The sequence below is a fragment of the Pezoporus wallicus genome, unplaced genomic scaffold, assembly GCF_028554395.1.
Source record: "Pezoporus wallicus isolate ANWC-B61680 ecotype Strahan unplaced genomic scaffold, APGP_CSIRO_Pwel_v1 scaffold_7107, whole genome shotgun sequence".
In the NCBI taxonomy this organism is placed as follows: domain Eukaryota; kingdom Metazoa; phylum Chordata; class Aves; order Psittaciformes; family Psittacidae; genus Pezoporus; species Pezoporus wallicus.
The window spans coordinates 3,027,562-3,050,163 of NW_026642114.1; the positions used below are offsets into that span (position 1 = coordinate 3,027,562).

The 22,602-nt window shown below is 47.3% G+C and overlaps 1 protein-coding gene across 1 annotated transcript in view; it reads right to left on the reverse strand.

Annotated features, from left to right (window-relative positions):
- Window positions 1-22,602, reverse strand: part of PAPPA2 (pappalysin 2) — an 86,259-nt gene that overhangs the window by 46,839 nt on the left and 16,818 nt on the right. Inside the window, exons 3-11 of the mRNA XM_057427046.1 lie at window positions 14,308-14,453; window positions 7,959-8,252; window positions 7,016-7,208; window positions 5,386-5,507; window positions 3,682-4,174; window positions 3,027-3,155; window positions 2,241-2,332; window positions 1,776-1,969; window positions 441-578 (exon numbers count right to left, since the gene is read on the reverse strand). Of these exons, the coding sequence (XP_057283029.1) occupies window positions 441-578; window positions 1,776-1,969; window positions 2,241-2,332; window positions 3,027-3,155; window positions 3,682-4,174; window positions 5,386-5,507; window positions 7,016-7,208; window positions 7,959-8,252; window positions 14,308-14,453 (1,801 nt within the window). The remainder of the gene's footprint in view (window positions 1-440; window positions 579-1,775; window positions 1,970-2,240; window positions 2,333-3,026; window positions 3,156-3,681; window positions 4,175-5,385; window positions 5,508-7,015; window positions 7,209-7,958; window positions 8,253-14,307; window positions 14,454-22,602) is intronic.

Sequence of the window (22,602 nt, forward strand, 5' to 3'; positions counted from 1 at the left end):
CAACCTGAAGTTCTCAGGACCCCTCAGGATGGCAGAGTATATCCAGCTACCCTGTTTGTTCATCAGTCATGGGGAATGAAGGCAACTAGGACTTTCAACACAGCTTGTGTCTGCTCTCTGTGGGTGTAATGGCACAGCTTGACTATAAAGGGTAGTTAGGAGCAAGTTGTTTCTCAGCCTCAACACATTTCTGTGGGCTTCTGGTTTCAGGCACAGCCCTTCTCCTGGCAATTTGCCCCAGGATGGGTTTGCTGTTCACAGTGGGAATGGGGCAATGATGTAAGACCCAGCCACAGGCATTTGGGGTTTTTGAAGAGCTCGGTAGAATACCAAGCCCTATCTGAGCAGTTTTTAAGACTGCTGTAGCTCCTACAAGACAGAAAAGGATGGGCCTTTATCATCAAAATGCTGAGGTAAGCAAATCCTTCATCCTTACTTACCTTGAGCCAAACTCCTTCATCGCCTAAGGGCATTCTCTCCTCATCTGGATCCTGAGCATTGTCTTGGCTTGGAGTGCAGGGGAACCAAGCAGCCAGGGAAAGGTCCTTCGGCACACTGTGAAGCTGGGATTTACATACCTGAAAGGAGAGATTTATTTCAACCCAGAAAGAAACAAGGGAAGTGAAAGAAAGAAACAGTACCTACAAAACCTCAAGACTCAACAAATGTTGACAAAGATCTCAGCTTGTTTTCTAGCAACTTGTTTTGCCTAGCAAAATTGTTTTGAAGACAATTAGGATACAGGTTCCCAAGCAGGAGTAACATCTTGCCACCCACACCTGCACAGGAGACTTTTGCCATTTTGGGGTGTTGTAAATATGCCAATTAAGCACCCTATGGTGTCTGTGGGGCTGAGTCAGGAATCAAGCCAAGCTGTGAGATGATAGGTAAGACCACAGCGTCCTGATTTCGGCTGGGCTGATGAGATCCAGAGGTGTGATTCATTTGCCCGAATACTAGTTTTCTGTTCCATTCAATGCCTCGTGGTATCCCAAATATCCACATATGCCTGGCAGGAAAAAAAACCAAACCAGGAGAGATATGTATCGTTCTAGAGGAGCAGACACCTGAGTCCAAGGCATCTCCTCAGACATATATATCTGAGCAACTTAATCATGTAGGTCTCAAGAAGAATGTTTCTTATATCAGGTCAATAGAAACACATGCGTAACAGGCTAAATATGACTTCTTGACAAATTTCTTACCCTTCTTCAGTTTGCAAGGAAAGAACACACACGTACCATGTTAACACTGATCAGGCGAATTCCTGTCCTAGACCTCCAGGCCCAGCTCCAAAGCCCATATGAAAGATGGGAATTCTCCCACAATTTTTCCTTGGCTTCAGATCAGAGAGTTTGAGAGCAGTACAGATGCTGATGAATGCGTGATTTTATCCTTTCAGGCCCTGACCTTATAAGGTATTAAACTTGTGGGATTTTTTTTAAACCAACATGCTCAAGGTTGTGCGTTTAGCTGGTGGGATGGGGGTGGTCACTGTTCTGCAAACCGCATGGTTGGGGGTTGCTCCCAGCCTTGAGGAAACACACTTCCATGTACTGCAGTCCCCAGGCTTAGGGACTACTGAAAGAGGTATGAGAAATGCACAGGTCTTCTACTGGCCCCCTGCATGGGAATAGAGCAATCAATGAACGCTTCCAGAGGTGTTCTGAAGGTTTTGGTTTTGCCACAGTGCACTCTTGCAGCAGTTACCTCCCCAGCTTTACTGCATGGGCTTTGCTAGACAACTCAGTTTTGGGGTCCATGCCTTCACTCACCGTCACAACAGGCTCTCCAGTGACTAAGGAAGCAGGGCAGGACTTTGCATCGTGATGGGAGGCATAGGCTTTTGTTGCCCACAGATCCACAAAGCCATCAGGCGTGTAGGGTCCACAGTCCAGGACACTGCTTGTCTTCTCAAATGGCTCACACACACCGTCCCCATCGTGCACGTAGCACAGGCTTGGTTCCCCTGCAAGGAACAACCTGTTTACAAACCAGGCTCCAGGCACATACATCTCCACATTCTCCTCCCAAGGGGCATGCTGGCTGTTTAACCCTGGGATTTCCCACCACAAGGACCTGACAAGCTCCATGGATCACTCCAGCTGGAAATCCACGTTTTGTTGTGAGGAGGCGCATCACTCCCTGCTCCGAGGAGCAGTGTGAATAATGGAGCAGTGTGAATAATGTACAGTTTTGACTCCTGCCTCAAAAAGAGGTCACAATCCATTTGGACTCACCGACACAGTTGAAGCCTTTTTCCTTTTTACACTTCCTGGAACAGCCATCTCCATCTATCAAGTCCCCATCATCGCATTCCTCCTCCAGGCTCCTAAGAGGACAACAGCCAAACATGTTAACAATGCCCTTGACTGAACATTCCTGTGCTTCTGCCCAATTGTGAGTGAGGACCCCATATCTTTGTTCCATTTCCACAGAAGCAGGGAGAAGAAGAATAACTACATGTGGAGTAAGGTAGAGAGCACACTATATCTTGCCAGGGGATAAAAAAGTTGAAAACACAGCATATGGCAGAAGGTGTGACTGTACTGTGACTTTCTTATAAGACCTGAGACAAGAACCATGGGAAAAAATGAAGCTATAAGCAACAGGGGAAGTAGAGAACCACGTCTCAGGAAGACTTGCTGCTGGAGAAAGCAAGAGTTGGAATGGGCAGGAGGTTCTGAGATGGGGCTGGTGTTTCAGTGGGAGCTGGAGAAGGGAGAGAGAGAAGGTTAGCCCAAAAGGAGTCAGGAATCAGCCCCCAGTTGACATTTATGGCATCTCATGAGGAAAAAAAGCCCAGGCAGTTTCCTTAAAAAGGTTCTGTCCCCACACTGCAGAAAATAGACCCAATAGGCAAAGCTGGCAGAAATGCCTTGATTCATACCTGTTCCTTTGTGCACAATTGCACATCCCAAACCACAAGGAGGAAAAGAAAAAAACCCCTCCAGTGTACATCCTTGGGGCAGGATGATGTGACAGCTTACAGAACCTCAGCTGAGAGCTTGAGTTTCTTGACTTACGTGGTCACCTTCCCATCCCCACAGTAGGGTGCTCCATGGACATGGACAAGCGGTGGGGAGGCTTCTCCTGATGTTGTCCCAGAGACTGCCTGTACCTGGTACTGGTACACCTGCCCAGGCATGACTTCCCTGAAAGAACAGAGAGGACTTGATGAAAGAGCAGGAGGGAACAGCCCATACATTTGCAACAGATTTGTTCACCGCAGCTACAGAAATCATATGTGTGTGCCCATGCAGTATCACAGTCTGACATGCGTCTTTGTACTCTAAACAGCCAGAGGCAGAGACTGTGGGAAGAGGGTCTCTGCCAGGTCATGCAGAGGGCCCTGATACTTTTTTCCCTAGGGTCTGAGCAGGAGAGAAGTGGCATTAACTGGAACAATGATTTTCCCAGTTGTGTTGATGGGGAAAATGTTTCTGGGTTAATAAACTCCTTCTAGTTAGCCTGGGCTCATGGGCAAAGGTTATGCTAACATGGTGGGTCTGCAACAAGCTTCCTCAACGCTGAACAGAGAATCCACTTGTGGAATTGAATGTCATCATTCCTGAGGTGGGGAGGGAAGGAACAAGACACAAGCAACACCGTCCATGGATTCAAAGGCAGGACTGGAGGAGGTCATCAAAACTGTCACAACAGAGCAGCCCTGTCACTCACGTGTCAATGAACAAGCGGTGTGCCTGTGGTGGGGTGGCGGGGGACCCACTTGCAAATGGGGGGTCACGGAGGACTCGGTACTGGATCAGCTTGCAGGCAGAGCAGAGAGAGCTGTGGGGCATGGATGTCAGCAGGGCTGTGTCTATCTCCATCCTCTCATCAAAGGTGTAGATTTTGACTCCAGACATCTTTTTAGGGATGTTAAGCTTCACGGTAAAGGGAACATCACAGAAGGTGTCCAGGGGGCCCAAATGGATGGACTCCCCATGCTCTGTCAGGATTTCAATATCAGATAGCGACTTGGGAGAGCCCGTGGAGAGGTACGTTGTCCAGAGGGTGAGGGAATCAGGGTAGACAGGGTGCAGGAAGCGCAACTCCAGGATGCAGCCATCTGGCTGGGGGCATGGTACAGTCATGTTCATGTGGTAGAGGTGGAGCTCTGGACTCCAGGCCTGCAGGCTGGGCTCACAGGGCTGATCCACATCTGGAGGCCCTGGGCAGGAGGGACAAGAAGGCAGCTGATGAGAGCCAGGGGACAGCTAACTTTACAGGGGACACAAAGAGGCAATCCTCCCTGCAGCATCCCATAGGTCCTTGAGCATCTCTGTACTACAGCTGCACAACCATGAAGTTTTGCACTCATAGGCATATGCCAGACCTGGTGGCATCTGCCCTAACATTATAGAAAGCAATAAACACCACTAGTCTCCCAGCTCCTGGGTATGAATACAAGCATAAGGCTTGGCACATCTGCTGTCTCACAGCATTCTAAACCAGGGACAATGGTATCCATGCTGTAGCTGGTCACAGTGCCAAGCTTTAGAGAGAGTCTGGACAGAGCTGCAAGACATGAAGCTTTCTCTGTAGTCTCATGGGTACAAGAGGCTTACCAATGGCATCTGGATGCCAAGTCCCTAGGGTTCCATGGGTTTGGACAAAGGCTAAACAGAGCAGAGACAAAAGCTTTTCGCAGGCACATGGGGGAACAGGTCACAGGCAGGAAGGGACAAGGTCCAAAGCAAGCCAGAGAAGCAGCTCTGGAAGCAAGCCCTTCAACTGTGCGCTATATACAGCTCATCAGATCATTTCACCTGGTCTCCTACCTCCTCTAGCTTTGCCATTGGAGGAGCTGAGGCAGCATGAAAAGCCCAACAACTCCTGTGGCAGCTGTGTGATCCTGAAAGTCACCAACATGCCTACAAGGTGGGTCTCTAAACCAACGTCTGAGTTTCACAACAAGTGAAGTGGTAACATCCTGCTGTTCACCTTGGCAGGAAGGAATTACATCCAGCCCAGATGGCCCAGGACTTGGCACAGACTCAGTGGGACTGAGCAAGGAGCTGCTCTTGCTCCCTTTGGACAAGACTGCAATAAAGCCTGTGAATACCCTTGAGGTTTTGAATGAGATCCCAGGATCTATGTTGTAAGACTTTTATTTCAATTAAATGTCCCTTCCTTTGACAAGAATCTCTAACAACTTTCTGGGCAATGATTGGGGTTAATAGCAGAATGTCAGTTTGTTTGTCCAAAGCCATCTGGCACTTACCAGGTATTTCCTGGGCATGTAGAAGCCCTTCCTGCACTAAAGAGCCTCCCAAAGAGGAGACAACTTTCTAAAAGAAAAAAAATCTTCTTTTTATTTCCCAACAAGATCTCGTCTCTTTTCAAGGGATTCATGGCCAGGGAAAGAGCAGGAACATTTACCTTCTGCTTCTTCTGGGGTCCAGTAGCCAGAGGAATCACACACGCGAGGGGAAGAGGCCTCGTGCACATACTGACGGAAAGTGCCATCCTCTGCACAGTCATCACAGAGCATGTCCTGCTCCCTGCAGACAGGGGACAAAAGCATTGGCATGCCTAATTGTGACTAGTTACTTTTCCATCCACATTTGTTCAGACAGGATCAGATGGGAAGTCAGAAAAGCAAAGCTAAGTTCCCAGGAAGCCTCTGGGCATATCATCCTGCTTGAAATAAGCTTCTTCAAAGACAAGACTGTGACCGTGGACCAAGCTGGTTTTAATCTGTCTTCTTCTACATGCCCTATAGATGAGCCATTGAGTCACCTGTTCTTACCCATGAAGCAGAGCTAATAGACTTCACACTTTTTAGGGCAATGCCTCTGCAGCTGGGTGCACTTGGGTCTACCTCTGCTAAACCCCATAGTCAGGTTTTGGCTTTCATCACTACTGTAACACAAAATGGTCATGATAATGTCAACTGGGGGGGGAGGGTGTGTGTCCTAGTGTGCTCTCCAGGAAAGAAAAAGACACTTTTTTTGTGATAAGTTTTAGCCACTTTCCTTGACCAGTTCATCTCAGGTCTCCCACCATGGAGCAGCTCCTGAGACAGTTATGAGCAAGAACAGGGGATGGATCTGGAGGCCCAGCACCTGCATTCTAGACCTGTATTTTCCTGCTCACAAACCACACCATTCCCCACCAAAGCAGTCTGTTTGAGTGACTTAAGGCCAGCCAGCACTCAGAGGTTCTCATGTCCAGGGGTGTGACAGGCACATGCCCTTGCCATCCCTGGCTGAAAGGCACATTGTGGAGAGCACCAGTTCTTTGAAAAGGCAGCAAACGCTCATCTAAGTGTCCCAGCTACACTCAAACAGCACTTTAAATTGCAAGAGACAGCTTTGTGAGGCAACTTTAAAACAAGTTCAAGACCTCTTTAACATGTGCTTATGGTCCCATAATAAAAACATAGACCTAAAACCTGGTGGAAACTGAGATGTTTTAGTAAGAGTGGCTGCTGAATAGCGGCATTGGTGGTGTATCCAGGTCTTGATGACTTGCTGGCATTGGGGAGAAGGAAGACAGCCACCCGGCACTTGGGGCTATGCACTGCTCACCAGCCAGAAAACTCTGGTTCCTTGGCATCATTTCTCTGGCTTGAAAAGTTTCCTGACTTACCCCCAGTTAGTTACTCTGCAAGTCCGTGACAGTGCTGGGAACGAAACCCAGCTCTTGCGGTTCAAGCTCCCTGCCTTAACCACAAGGCTGCATTTCCTCCTGGTAAATAGCTATTTTATACAATAAGTGCTAAATGAAGCTCATTTTTCATTCTCTGATTGCACTCTGGGGTTTAAGAATTGGCACTGCCTCCCAACGCTCTTCAGCTTTCCCTCCCGGCACCCCGACAGCAGAAAACTTGCGGGAGAGCCCATGTGCCAGTAGGGCCACTGCAGCAACCCAGCTCTTGTGTCTGATGGCTCTGCTGGAGACAGCCAGGGAGAAAAGGGGATGTGGGGTCTGCACCATAGAGGATCTCTTGTCCCCTCTAGCAGGTTCCTGTGCGATCCCCAAACCATTGCAACAGCAGATCCCTTACCTCTCGTGGATGACACCACTGATGGGAGGCAGCCAGTAGATGCTGAGGGAGTCCTGTGTCTGCCCTATGACCATGGGAGGCATCGGGATGGGTGCAGGCTTCTTGCTCTGGCCCCAGCGCTGGTACACCAGGTCCAGGTAGCAATGCATCCGGGCCACTTGGTTGGGAGTGAAGGTGTTGGTACAGTCGTCATCTGGCGAAAGAGAGGCCAGGCTGAAGGTGGCAGGTATGGGCCAACGATGCACGACAATGTGCACATTTCCTGATCACCAAACCTGGTTTGGGAATCCCTAGGGGGACCTGGGAGAGATCAATGTGCGGTGGCTTTCCTGTCCGGACTCTCTGGTGTCGTGTGTCCGCACAGCCACAAGATGGCACTGCCTCAGCAGCTCCACATCCTTGGCGCTTACTCAACAGCAGCTCGCACCAGTTCCAGCGCTTGGGCAGTGCCACCATCTTCATGAGACTCGCAGTGCGTCAGCAGGAGGTGACAGAATTGCTCTTCAGGCTTTGGTCCTCATGGGCTGCCAGGAGGAAGACCAGCCCTCCACGACATGCCGTTGGAAACCAAGCCAAAAGGGCTCCACTCAAAGGTCAAAAATCGTAATAGTCATAGTAGTAATAACAACAATTAAAAAAAAAAATAGAAAAGTTGCTTCAGGACTGGAGAACAATGGCACACCACCATGCAGACAAAAACTGCCTTAATGCATGTCCAGTGACAGACTGGCAGGGAGGGATGGATGGAAACAGCCTGCAGCAAGAAAGGGACTAAGAAGCTACTGCAAGCACAAGCTGCAGCCTGCCACATCCCAACACACCAGGAGGGACCACATAAGTTAGAGAAGGAGAGAAGGGACTATTAGTGGAGGTGGAAGGGAGAGAAACCCAAGTTTCTAAGGAAGGTGACCCCCTACAATTTCTGACAAGGATTACTCATTACCTGTGTAACTCATGTAGTTGTTGAAGGGCGTTCCCATGTAATGTGTCTGGCCACAGGTGTCATTGGTGGGGTCTGGATCCCGACAGAGTTTACTCTTTGGGGTGGGAGCAGTGTCGGCACAGAGGTCTCCCGTTTCCATGGATGGAGTTGTCTCTCTGCAGGGATCATCACAAGATTCCCGCTCACTCACTCCCTTAAAGACATGGTACAGCCCCAGGACATGTCCCACTTCATGGATCATAGTGTTCGTGTGGCCATGCATACCATAATAAGCAGGGTTGAGAACAACTCCACCTAGAATTGGAAGTACAGAGAACATTAACCAAAGAAAGAGACAGCAGGCAGCTGCCGTTACTCACCTGTGCTATATAAAACTCCTCTCATTGTGCTTCCAGGTCACAAATTAGGTGCCAGATGGAGACCTGAAGATGGATACATTCACCCTTTTGAAGGATGGGAAGAGGGCTCCTTTACCCTCTTGGAGTGGAATGGGGTGGGTGGCTTTTCTTCCCCATATGATCACACCACTTCCTCCAAGATCTTCAATCATTTCAGCTCGCATTTCCCTCTGTGTCTTTTCACATGTTCGTAATTCAGAGTCTGCTTTGGGTCACGCTTAGAGCCAGGGAACCAAACCAAGATATGCTGTGAGTTTACAGAGATACTCTTTTGAACCAGAGGACAGAAGACCTTCCCTAGCCTAGACAGTGGCTAAAGCATGCCAGCTCCCATGGCAGGGGAGAGCAATGAGGCGCCTAGCAAAGTCCTGACACACTAGGCTGTGCCAACTAGAAGCCACCTTCAGCACAAGCCCACATGAAGAGTCAAATGCCCTGCCTCTGGCCACTACTGAAAACATCAATGATCTATTGCTTCAACCTCCAACCAGACTTTAAGGAGTAAATTAAAACTCTCATGAGGCGCTGTTGCAATCCAATAAGCTTCTATCACAAACCTGACCCAAATTCACTATGTATTTTAGAGTGGGATATCCCAAAATGCAGTGTCTGAAGAGCCCTTCCTCCCCTTCATAGGGGTTTGCATGTGGGCAAGGGGGCAAAAAGCAGACTCCAGCATGTGCCCAAGCTGTCTCCAAACAGTATCCCCATGACATAGGAAGCTGTTTTCAACCAGACAGCTTAAATGGCAGTGCAGTGAATAGCTGGCTCTGGCACAGCTTGCTCCCTCCTTTGCAGGAGTCCAGAGGATTTACTGTGCCAGCTGTCTCACAGCAGAGCTCCACTGCTGCTGCATCTCTGCTGCTGATTGCTGCCCCTGCCAGCAAAGTTAAAATTGGCAGAGGGCCACTGTGTGATCCTATCTCCAGCCACAGCATAGACTGCTTGAAATCTGCTCCTGAATCATCCCTGTGCAACACTGGACTACCTCATGTCCCCAAGTACAGGGCATTCCTTCCAAGAGAGGGCTATCTTCAGATCACAGTCTCCCTGGCAGGTCTGTGACTCTTGTGGTGGAACCATGCTGGGTGAACAATGGGTTGGGGCTAGAAAGGGGTCTTCAGAGATGCCCTGAGAAATTCTCTCAGGCCCAACAGAGTTGCAAAAGGGTGAAGGAAAAAAAAACAAACCACAACAGAGTGGCATCTTCTATGAAGCATCCTCTGTGTGTGGCTCATAGAAGGGCTGAGAAACACCACTGACCTGTCAAGTAGCACTGTTTCCTGGCTAAAAATTAATGTTTATTGTCTTCTTCCCCACAGTGTGGATGTTATGCTCAGGGCAGCTTGGCTTGAGGCTAAAGATGGGTCACAATGTAGCTGCATTCCCTTTCTCCTCAATTGTAAAACACTAGAGCAGAGGACCTTGCAGCCCATCAGCCAGCTCTTGACCCTTCATTTGACTGGAGATGGGCCACAAAGAGGTACAGAGGTTGAAAAATCCATTTGGGACCTTCATGTTGTATCCTGTCAATCATTAGGTTATTGCAAGACTCTCAATTACCACAAGGTAAACACAAGGTAGCAAAGGGCATCCCATTGATGGAGAACCCAGTGGGCACATAAAAAAAGGCTGCTCCTCATTTTAATCAAAACAGGGTGTAAGAGAACAGAAAGAAAAGGCATGTCTGTGGCCAAACACAAGCCTGAGCAAGGCAGGGGGTGCCTGCCCAAATATCTGAGAGGAGGAATGCTCATGCAGAAAGAAAACAGTGTTCATAAACAAATAAATGAGATGTGAAAACCCCACACACATCCTGTGGCACTAACCACAAGGAACAGGTCTGAGCACGAGGGGTACAGGAGGCCCTGTGACCAAGCAGCCCTCCTCCCAGCAGAAACCCAAAGTTCTTCCCATGCAGGGGAGTAAATGGGATTCCAGCACAGGGAGGGAGAAAACCGTCACAGGGGAGTGATGCCAAGGCTGGGATACCCTGTCCCTCCTCTATGCTGGCTTTCCCTATCCCATTCCTCCCACACACTCCACAAGGACAATCATATTTGTAATACTTTTTTTTTTTTACAGCTAATTAGATGGCAGGATTAGAAACAGCATGAGAACTCTGCCTTCCTTCCAGAACATCTCTGTCGCTCCGTTCCCTGTCCCCACATCTCCCTGATGAGCTGGGAGAGCTCCCAGCTTTGGACCAGGAAGTTGTATTTCCCCTCTGCAGGATCCTGGCTGTAAAGACAAGATACGGAAGTGTTTGTAACATCCCAACAAGACCAGTCTCCCCTCTCCCTCCTCTGCAGATCAGGCTTTTCTCCTCACCTCTGCCTCCTCCCACCCTGGGAGATGGGGTAAATTTGGCTTTAAGTGAACTCTCCCTCTCTTGCCTGAGGACCAGCCCAAGGAGACTTCCAAGGTCAGCATTTACACAACCAAGCTAAAAACTTCTATGTCATGCCCTTCTGACATCAAGGAGGTCCAGCACTCCAAGGCAGGTGAAGCAGAGTCTTCTTTGAATTTGCCCACTCAACCAACTCCAGGCAGCTTGAAAGCTTCATGTCTGGCCTCTGGCCTCTTCTTCCTCTTCCAGACCAGACCTAACAGCTACAGCTGGTAACGTCCCAAAGACCAAGCCCCAGCTCTGCTCAAAAAACAAGAGATGCCCAATCCATCAGTACAGTGAATGATTAGCACTGGTGTGGACTGCACTTCACCTTCACTCATCCCTTGGAAGCTCTCAGTCCCAGCACATTGCCCTGCTTCTAGCCATGATCAACAGCAATGCTGAAGGACTTCAGTTCAATCTAGACCCCAAGAAGCTAACCTGGGTTAGGGCTGTTACAGAGGACATATGCTCAGACAAGCACAGGAGATCTTTAAACAGCAAACCACAGAGCCGAACCTGTATCACAGGGCCAGTCTTCCCCAAACACTGAGTCACAGCAATTAATGGAACAAACACATGACAGTTAGTCAGACAGGAAGATGGCGATTGCTTAAGGTACCTTTGATGGAACGGCTGGCCCTCCTTCAGGAGCCACTGACCTCAGCCAGATATATGAGCTGGCCTCAGCTTATATAACTACAGAAAGTATTTATAACATCAAATATTCACAATTCCCTTGCCTTTCAACCATGTTTAAGCAAATACAGTTCACATGCAGCTACACATGAAATTTAAAGCATCTGCATTATTACAGGGTTTTTGAGGCAAGGCTTTCCACTGTGGAAAGGTAAGGTTTTCATAGGACATGAGTTCTTCGACTCTTTGTGTTTTGCAGTTAAAAAGATTTACTTCTAAGTTCTCAGAAAATTCATTCCAGACTCCAAGTAAGAACTTTGAATTTGAGAGTGATTATGGTGGAAAGACTGAGACAGATGGTATGGTTAAGAAGGAGTTTTGCAAAGAGACCTGAGACCTTCTACCTCTGGCTGCAAGTTGTCCCTGTCTAGGAGCTCCACAGCAGCTGAAATACTGCCTACAGAAGTATCATAGAACAGCTTACCCTCTTCGACTCAGTATGTTAACTCTTGTACTTCAATAAATGTAGTTGCTGTTGGCTGGTATCACTTCTGGTCTAAAATGGGAAAACAACCCTAAACTTTCAGAAGGGCTGACTGGGTTCAAATTTACTCAGGAGAGTAATCTGGAGGAGAGCAATAGATCTGTAAATCATCAGCATGAGAATGGTCACTTAATTTCTGGTAGCCCAAAACAAGCATAGGTGAAGAGAAGGGGATGAAAAACAAAGTTCACTGAACACTTCCAAAAGGTGAAGACATCAACAGGAAGATGAGGAGGACTTTCTTGAAAGACATACTCAGAGGTCAACAAAGAATGGTTTTGAAGGTGTTCGAAGTCCAGATGGCAGGTTAGAAAAACATCTAGAGAAGAATTTGTGGAGAACAGTTTGGAAACAGTATACTTATTGTGCTTTCAGATGAGAGGGTCTGTATGTGCATAGGAAAAATCAGCCATTTCTGCTCCATGGGACTAAATAGTGGCATGAGGAGATCACTGAAAAAACCCTAGCTCCATCATCCTGACACTCACCCTTTACATATTTGTAAACATTGATGAGGTCACCCCTCAGTCTCCTCCAAGCTAAAGAGTCCCAGCTCCCTCAGCCTCTCCTCATAAGAGAGATGTTCCATTCCCTTAATCATCTTTGTAGCTCTGTGCTAGACTCTTTCAAGCAATTCCCTGTCCTTCTTGAACTGTGGGGCCCAGAACTGGACACAATATTCCAGATGTGGCCTCACCAAGGCAGAGTAGAGGGGGAGGAGAACCTCTCTTGACCTACTAACCACACCCTTTCTAATGCACCCTAGGATGCCGTTGGCCTTCTTGGCCACAAGGGCACATTGCTGGCTCATGGTCATCCTCCTATCCACCAGGACCCCCAGGTCCCTTTCCCCTTCACTACTGTCCAGCAGGTCAGCCCCTAACCTGTACTGGTACATGGGGTTGTTCTTCCCCACATGCAAGACTCTACACTTGCCCTTGTTGAATTTCATCAAGTTCCTCTCTGCCCAACTCTCCAGCCTGTCCAGGTCTCACTGAATGGCAACACAGCCCTCTGGTGTGTCAGCCACTCCTCCCAGTTCAGTATCATCAGTGAACTTGCTGAGGGTACACTCTGTTCCCTCATCCAGGTCGTTGATGAAAATATTAAACAGCACTGATCCCACCACTGACCCCTAAGGGACTCCACTAGTCACAGACCTCCAGCTAGATTCTGCCCCACTAACCACAATTCTCTGTCTTCTTCCTTTCAACCAGTTCTTGATCCACCTCACTACCTGATCATGAAGCACTGGCTGTAGTAAGATGATTGTCAAGCTGAGCCTTGGAAGTGATTTCTGGGAGCTGAAGGAATAAATTTCATGGAGATCTGCCTTCCTCAACAAGTAACTGCAGCAATACGCTATTGAAAAAACAGTTCTGAAACTTGCTGAGGGAAACTGGCAAAAAAGAACTTTGAAACAGGTCTTTAAAACTTTGAGGGTTTGACCATCACACACTTGTAAAAGCAGAAGGTCTAGGTCTTTTGTGCAGGTGTCAGGAGTAATTATTTCCAGTTACTTACTGAGAAACACTTTAGATGTTTTGACTGCAAAGTATAAAGGGCTTTGCTGGAAAACTCTGACATTGAAGAGGTGGAGGGAGAAGCAGGAAAAAGAAACAGCAGAAATAGGAGAAAACACACAGTACATTTACATTCTAGTGAAGCCGTTGCCCTTTCGAATGCTCTGTAGCCTGCTAGGGCTGATGCCCTTGAGGGTCTGCCTTGAATTCACTGAAGTCAAGAACCTTGCCTCCAGCAAGCAGTAAGCCAAGTTATAAAAACATGGTTTAATTTCATAGTCATCCTCACATTTGCAGCTGGATTCAGAAGCTGCCACTGCTCACTGCCTGGTCAGGTTTGGAGTTGTTCATATCTGGAGTCTCAGCTCTGAAATCACCAACACTTCTGGTTTATCTGTTTGTCATTACATGGTGCAAAGGGAACGTCACCATTTCCAGAACCCTGGAAGACAGACTTGGAAGGTCCCAGAAGAAGTTAAATATGGAAGGTCCCAGAGAAGTCAGTTATGAGGCTAAACCCCAATCCAGAGCCTGCACTGATAGTGAACCTGTAGTTCTCCCCAAATTCTCTATCCCACTGTCTCACTGCCTTCAACATTAAAAGTTTCTCATAACAATCTGGAAGCCGCTTGTCAGGGTGTAACCCCACCACTTTATCCACATGGATACAGGGAACAGGCAACTGCTTTTCTTACAGCAGCAACTGTTGCTACACCAAAAGCCTGTTTATCGTGACTTTTTTGTTAAATATCCTCAATGTTCAGCCAAGTCATGGCTGCCTTTTTTGGCAAGTCAACCGAGAGGGAAAAAAGCCAACAACCCTGAGAACCCATGAGTGGGACAGCTCACTTACCCAGGTGACTAAGGGCCTCTTTATCCCATGGCCAAGTGGCAGCACCAGCCAACTCTTCCCTCACTGAACTGGCAAAGTACACGTTGAGGAAGTGGGTGCTGTTCAACTGCAGTGCCTCCTTCAGCTCCTTCACACTCATGTATGCCCTGCAAGGACAAGGGAGAGGAGACAGTCAACATAGATCTCAATGGACCAAAAAGAGGAAAAGCAGGAGCCACCTGTAGATAACCTGAAAAGGGTGCAGCAGACCTGGAGATCCCATCCTCAACTCTCTGAAACCAGCCGCATTTGTTAAAAGCATGGCAAAATTCAGCAAGTTTCAACAGGATGTCCCATGACACTACTAATTCTGCTCTCTAAGGTGCAAGCTCTGCTAGTGAGTGATCTGGGTGGGAGGAAGTCATGCAAATCTGAAGAAGTTTTGCTAATTACAGTAGATTTGTTGATGAATTCTACTCTTATAGAAGGTTTTCCAACAACAGGGACAGAAGAGACCCCAGAGAACACATAACAGGACACAAAAATGGGGGGAGAAACAATGGGACAAGAAAAGAAATGCAGAGGCCAGTCCTGCAAGGAGAAAGAAAAAGAAAAGTGTAATTCGAAGGGTGGGAGTGGAAGTAAGTTTTTCTCATGGGGTGAGGAAACAGAAAGGAATCAAGAACTGCAGCTAGTTCCAGCAAGGGTTTTCAGAGATTGTTCCTGATACAGGTCAGGGCAGGAATGGACAAACCTTATTCTTGGAAAAATAAAGTGTTTGCCATCTAAGGCCAAGAAGTCTCTTCTCCAGCTTCTCTAGCCTGATTTCCCCTACTCTATCCTCTTCCCCAGGATGAATACACTGGAAGTGGCAGTGCATGGTAAGAACAAGGGGTCTCTGCAAAGCATAGCCGCATAACACACCAAGAAACACGCTATCTCACTCCCATCCCTGTGTATTGTATAAGGAAGAGCATGAGCAAAAGGAATCTTGGAATTTGCTCAAAGAAATTTCTCTTCCACCTCTGTTCAAAACAGACCTTGGAGAAAAGTGCTGCCTGGGTCCAGCCAGCACTGAGCCAACAGCAGGGCTTTCTTCACATGTATCTGTCTCTCTGCACATGATCTGAATCCTTTTTGAGAGGAGGTCTGGGATGTCTGCAGGAGCGAGGGCAGGGAAGCACAGGAGCTCCCAGAATAAGCTTAATGGGGAGAGGAGGACATCGCTGAAGACAGATCCATCAAAGGGCATGCCTAGTGGAAAAAGACATCTGACAACACTACTGGCTGTCTCTCCTCCCATCTCCAGAGCTGAAAATAAAGAGGTGCAGGAGCAGTAAAAAATACTGGAATGAGGATATCCAAAACATCCATTTCTAAAGGGTGCAGGAAGGTAACGGGTGGGAGAGGTATGTAGGCAACAGACATTGAAGCAGAGCAGTAACACCCATGGGTGTCTGGGTGTCCAAAAAATGATCCTCACAGTGTGGTATGTCTCTCAGCACTTAGAGGAAAAATATGTAACCCAGCAGTCAGGAAATTTAAGTTCCATTTTGCCCTCTGCATGGCTCTTTCTGCACAGTTCAGAGGTCTATATTGCATTCACCCGTACATCAGCAATCCCAGTGTTGATCTTTAGGGAGTTCATGTCCTCAGCTGTGTAAAATGATCAGGATCTAACTTAATGATAATAATAATTCCAATAATAGCAGTAGGGCCTTGAGTTGCGCTGCAAATGACAGATACTCTTTTAAATCAAGTACTAGCATTTCCACCATCAGTGCCATTAGCCTCATGGACTGAGACGGGTAGCCCTAGAAGACATTGTCTTTAAGTCTTCAGAATCTGAGGACCCTGACCTGTGGTTTGCGAAGCCATTAATTGAAGAGATTCTAAGAAGGGAAAAAACTCATGGAAAGGCTTCAAATACATCACTGTGGAACGATGATGGAAATGCACCATTGTGGAAATATGTCATAAGAATGACTAAACCTGCAGCATAAGGCCAACAGCAACAATAAGGTGGTGGAAAGCATTTCATTTGTTCCCATGCTTCCAGGAGCAATTGGCATCTTTAAGCTGCACAATGCGATCGTTTCTTTATGCTGGATTTGCCCTGAAGGTACACCAGCTATACTTGAACAAGGAGCTTTCTGTAAAAGTGGTGTCCATTAGTGCATTCCTTAACACACTGAATTATAGAAGGAAAGACAAGAAAACTGATCATGGGCTAAGGGGAAAAATGGTGTATTCTCATCTGAGATGTGAAGTGAGATGTGCGAATAGAGTGTTTGAGATGACAGGATACGTAGTCAAGTTATTATACCAACCAATTTGTTTAGAAAGAGAGAGGTTGCTACAGCAAATGGAAAAGAAGGAGTAAAAAGTGAAAAAATAGAGGAACTGGACTCCAGAAGAAGACTACAGGAGGATGGCATGTGGAGCTGAGCTTGGTAACCCAAGGTCACTTCTATAGATATGAAACAGCAGAGACTTTCAGAAGCCATTGCTGACTTGGAAGATTTCAGATAATCAGGATCTGCTGACTATCTCTGTCCTACTGGTCTGCCCCAGTAGGCCATCCTGAGCTGGAGACATCTCACCCACCTTCCCAGTGAACAAAGCAGCTCTGAAACCCCAGTTACTTTAGAAAATCTTGGCTGGATGATATGGCAGCATTTAATGGCAAGATGAGATGACCAGCTTGTCTTCACCAAGCCCTGAGATCTCCCACCACAAAGCAGCATTCCCAGAACACTTTCCCCAGCCACATCAGCTTGTGGAGAGAAAACTCTCCCAACCGGAAACGACAAATTAGGAGAACATGATCTCTTCTCTGTGATGTCTCGCCTGAGCATCCCAGACACGCGCCACACTGACGCCATCCCTTCAACCCAACCAAGACGGGAGCAGGCCGGGAGGAATAGATAGGGAGAAGAATAAACAAACCTGAAGAACATATTTGTGGCATGACGCAGAAGGAAGAGAAGCAAATATTTCATAGAAAATAGAGCATAAGGAGGGGGAAGGGGGGGAGGAAATCTCCTTCATGCACCAGAGCTGCTTGGGGGACACAAACTTAAAAATAACGTTGATTCCTGACCTATGATATCTTGGAAAAATAGCACCGAGTCCTTCTAGGCTATCCAAATTCCGAGAGCTGACGTCAGCCCTATTCAGAGGGATATTCCCGACGCCCCTCTTCTGGAGACATGATGTTTTTCTGGCTGTCGCCTGCCATTCCCTTGACACTAGCAACATTTTTTGTCAACCCTTAATTATAAATAACTCTAATTTCCTCCATTGAGAGATCTGGAAGGTTCAGGGCTGTGTCAAGAGAAGAGGGAGCAGTTCCAGCACTGGCATACTCAGATGAGTTGGATGGACAAGAACAGGAAAGGACCCCAATTTCACCCACTATGGCATGGAAAGCATAAATATCCTGCTGGTGTCCCCGAAGTCACGAGCAAGGCCAAAACAGCTCTAGAAGGGGCAACTCCAGTTCTCCTCAATCCACATTTCCCACTGGCATCCTTAGCTTAGACAAGGAGCACACAACTGGCGTCTTCGCCTGTTGCTTACTGCCAAGGTTATGCTCTCCCTCTTCTTTAGCGCTTCTGTGATTTTCCCGAGGGGGAAGGCAGAGCAGCCTTTGGACTCCACAAACAGCCTAAATGACAGCCTTCTCCTCTGCCCCTCAAATAGCTTTCCAATGCCTACAAGATCAGAGTATTTCAAACTAGATGGTATTTACAACAGGGTGGGCACTGCAATCCAACACAGAAACACAAGGAGAGACAGGGCACATGAAGGTACAGCTATCAGCTGTACCAAACCCAAAGGAGAGAGCACAGGATAGAAGAGAGACAGAGAAGGGCCATCAGGTCATCAGGTCTGCCAGATTCAAAGCGAAAGTTCTTCCAATAGCATCCAAAACTGGTTGTGAGCAGGTAGCTGCATAGCAATACCACCTTGACCTGGGGAGTATTTGCATCCCTGGGAGAGTGGAGCTTTCAAGAAGAGCATATTCAACAGTAGAGAGAGGTAAGGGACAGGAGGGCTATGGACTGCCATTATTAGAAATGAGCATGGGCATGTACACCACGTGAAACGATGGCATTTGAGGGAATGAGATCAGATATGATGGCCTCCCTCATGATAGGTGCTCAGCCAGGATGCTGCTGACTTAAACTTCTTCTGAATGACACTAGCCAACAATCTGACTGAGGCAGACTTAGGCACAACACTGCACATTGTTTTACATGTGAGACTCATGGTTGGCAGAAGGCAAGGTAGAAGAAGCAGCACAGTGGAGCCACACTGACGCTTATGTGGTACTCATGCTAGGTCAGGAGCACATGGCTCTGTATGGGACAAAATGATGTGCTGTCATTGTGTGGCATTTCATGCTGTAGAAAAAAGAAAAGGAAGATGAAGTTCAGCAGCATCAGTGACTGTCACCATAGAACAGTGGAATCAGAGACTCGTATCTGTGGATAAGGAGGATCTCCACAAGTTATCTACTCTGACCCCTTTTTCAAAATAGGTCTAAGTAACATTGTTCAAGGCAACATCCAGCCTGAACAGCTACAAGGACAGAGGGTTTCCAGCCTCTCTTAGCAACCTATTCTAGTATTTAACCACACTCATGGTCAAAAATAGAAAATTCCTAACATCTAAACCAAATTTATCACGTTCCAAATTGTGACTATTGCTTCCTGTCCTCTGCCATCTTGAAGTCCTGCTTCATCTTCTCCCTGTCACGCCATCAAATCAAAGGGGAAAATCACCAAATGATGGTAAGCTTTGCATGGAAAAACTATTACTGCAGTAGACCTTACCGCACTAAGGTCTAGAAACCCAAAGCTCCTTTTCAAGTAGCTGAAAAATCGTGCTACATCCATGATCCTAGGCCTCCCTGGAGAACCCTCACAACCCTTTATCATACTTTTCCCTCTGCAATTTTGTCTTAACTCAAGGGGGAGAGAGCATCTTTCTACTCATGGTTGCAGGTCAGGCTCTGGGCTACCTTGGCCAAACGAGAAGACTTGACATGCTCTGGAGAGACAGAACTGTTGCTGCTTTTCAAGGCGGCAATTTCTGCCTCAACAACAGGACCACTGCTGGTGGGCAGGTGGGAGAGAGGAGAGGATCTGCTAATCTACAGGGCAGAGAAATGAACAATGAAGCTGTAACACAAGCCTGATGTGGTTTAAGGTGGGAGAAGAGGAGCAAGAGTGGCACATTTTAGTGACAGCCATATTCATCCTGGGGCCATGAAAGTGGCCATTACTACTGAAAGGCAAATGATGGAACTTGCAAATGAAAAGCAAGGCCACCATGTACCCCATGCAGTACCATAAATCAAAATTAATTCTCTGGGTAGTGCAAAGGATGCAGTGTGTAATGCCACAGGAATTCCATTGCAATTCAAAAATAGGAGTCTTTTCCCTGTAGACATTTCAGAGGGGAAGTGGGAGTGGGGTTGGGTGGAAGTTGTCCAAGTGCCCTCCATGGACAGCTGGAAAATACTTGAGACCAAGCCAGCTCCAACTAACCATACAGTCTAATGAAGTCACAAGGGATTCCTGGTTCTGCTTTCATGTCCTTTAACCACCACAATTCCTCTTTCTACTCCCCCCATGCAGGGAGGCTCCCCTTTTACCCAAACCTCTTCTTGACAAACAAGGAATCCCTAAGACTTCCCAGGAACTAGCACCAGCCTGCCAATAACGTTTTTGGTGTGTGGACAACACATTCACCCACAGCTGCAAAGGGTTAACACAACATGCAGCAACCTTGCTTCTGAGGCAGCAGACACAAGCCCAAGAGCCTCAATTTACTCCATGAAGACAAATGCTGAATCAAGTGGCACGGATATTTTTTGGAGAGCAAACTCTCCAAACTCTTTGTATCATCAGTGAAGAGATGCTTCTCCAGACAGTAATTCAAAGTGGACATCTTCCAGTTCACCATACCAAAGGGCTCCTCTCCATGGTGACTCTGTAGAGGGGGGTTGTCTAAAGGGATAATCCTCCAGGCTCAGGCTTTCTGCTTGCATACATGAATCTTCCTTGCTAGAATTTGTGAACTCTCACCTTTCCTGAAATTTCTGGTGTTAATGCAGTTGGGGGGTGATGTTATTTTAGACAAAAGCTAAAATCTTTCTGCACTTGTTAAGACTACTTGCATCCCCATGACCATGGTCTAGGAGCTCCGACTCCAGTACAGCACTACGCTGGTATGCAACAGACATCATTGCCAGCATCATGACAACTTGACAAGGCAGCAACATCCAAATGACTCTCATCTGGACAGGCGTTGGTAGCACAGCCAGATACAAAACACATGCAAGAGGTGAAGGGAAGGCTGAGGAGCAGCCAGACATTCCCCTGGGATCACAGAAGGCAAACCACTGCTGGAATAATACCCTCTGTAGTCCTCAAAGAGTCTCTCACCAGCTTCGTTGTGTGTCGGGCTCCAGCCAAAGAGAATCTGGGTACACAAGGGATGAAGGCATCACACATCGCTTGGATATGCCTGGAAAAACCCAACCCTGAGGCACTGATAGCGTGAGTAGAAGAAGAACCACCTAGGAAGCAGCCATCACTGGCAGCACCACTCAAGAGACAGTATAAAATTTGCATGAGCGGCTGAGTATCAAGATGCCAAAGAGGACAACAGTCCTATGAGTTCCATCTCTTGAGCTGCTTCTCACCCAGAGGCTACCTGCAGAGATCGCCTACAGTCCCACCATATTCACACCTCCACAGACTGCTTTAGGGTCTAACACAACACCAGATGCCCAAAAGGGCTTCCTTCCCAGGGTAGAGAAACAAGGACCTCTTAATCTTCCTAGCAGCTTTCCCCATACAACCTTAGAGGTGTAACACACCTGTATAATTTAACATGGAAAACCTTGTGCCACCAAAAGAAGGCTCACAAATTCAGCATTTCCTACAGCACTTCAGCCCTAAAGCATCTTGGTTCTGCCAAAGCCTGTACACACTTGCAAGTTAATACAAAATAAGCCAAATACTTCCCACAGGAAGCCAGCTTTGAGCTTGTGCTAGCACTACCGATTCACCCCATGAACCTTTCTTTTTATGCCCTCAGGGAGGACAAATCCATGCAAGTCCCATAAACTTCCTGGCTTATGTGACAATTCTTGTGTTGCTTAAGCATAATGGGCCATCAACTTTCCCCTGGGATAAATTTGTCCTGGCTATCTGCTTTTTAGTGCTCTACATCTTGGGGGAGTTGATAGCATTTGGGGGTTATTTTAATGGGAGTTGGTAGCCATGATCAATTGTAAAAGCTCTATTTCCAAGGAAATGGGTATTTAATAGATCTTTGAAAATGTTGGTTATTGACCCAATGGCCTTAATGGCTTAAAAACTGTCTGATTGTAGCATGTAAGAGTAAATGCATATGATTTTCAAATGCATACTGGAATAGGTAGTAAAAACCCTTTTAAATTGCAGGGACCTGGTCAATAGGGAGTTTCCATTTGCTTGTTTGTCCTTTTTATTTCTATCAGAGTGAATCATGGCCATCTCTTCCTCAGAGAGGCTTATCATTTCCTCACGGGTGAGATCATCTTAAAACACGCGACCCATCCGAGACCCCATCAAGGTACTGTGATGTCTTTCATTAGACTAGGTGGCAGTGCAGAGTCCAGCTTTCAGAATGCTCCCAGGAGCAGAGGACACATGGACCGTCTCTCATCCTCCATGGGTGATGCAGCCCCAGTGCTCTCAGGGAAGCCCCTTGGGAGCTGAAGAGCCCCATGTGCCTCAGTAGCCTGGGTTTAAACTGAACTTACAGGCTCTCAGCTAACAATCATAGAGTGAAATTCTGAGGCAGAAATCTTGGTTTATGTGGGGTTAACACATGCCAAAACCAGGAATGAACTACAAATGAATGCCATTCTGGAAGCAACGAACAGAGTAAACCCTGATATTTATTTCATGGTGCCTGCAAGCACTGACTCACACACGCAGCCAACTAAGGCACGTATTTCGGGTTAGCAACCCCAGCAGCTCTCCAAGGTCTAAAAAGGCTTAGCACAGGCTGCAGTTATTCCCCATCCTTGCTCATCATGGGGACAGCTCCCCTCTCCTGGCTGCCTTTTTCATAAGCCTGCAGGAACACAGTTGCCCAAGATTTTAATCTGTTTGAAACCAGCCTGTGGGTTCAGCCATTGCAAAGAGGAGATCCCAGCCACGCATGTGCAGGACAGCTAGACTGGATATACATCACCCCCATGGAATAAGACAGAGAAAAAACCAAGGACCTGAAAACTTCCAAATTTCA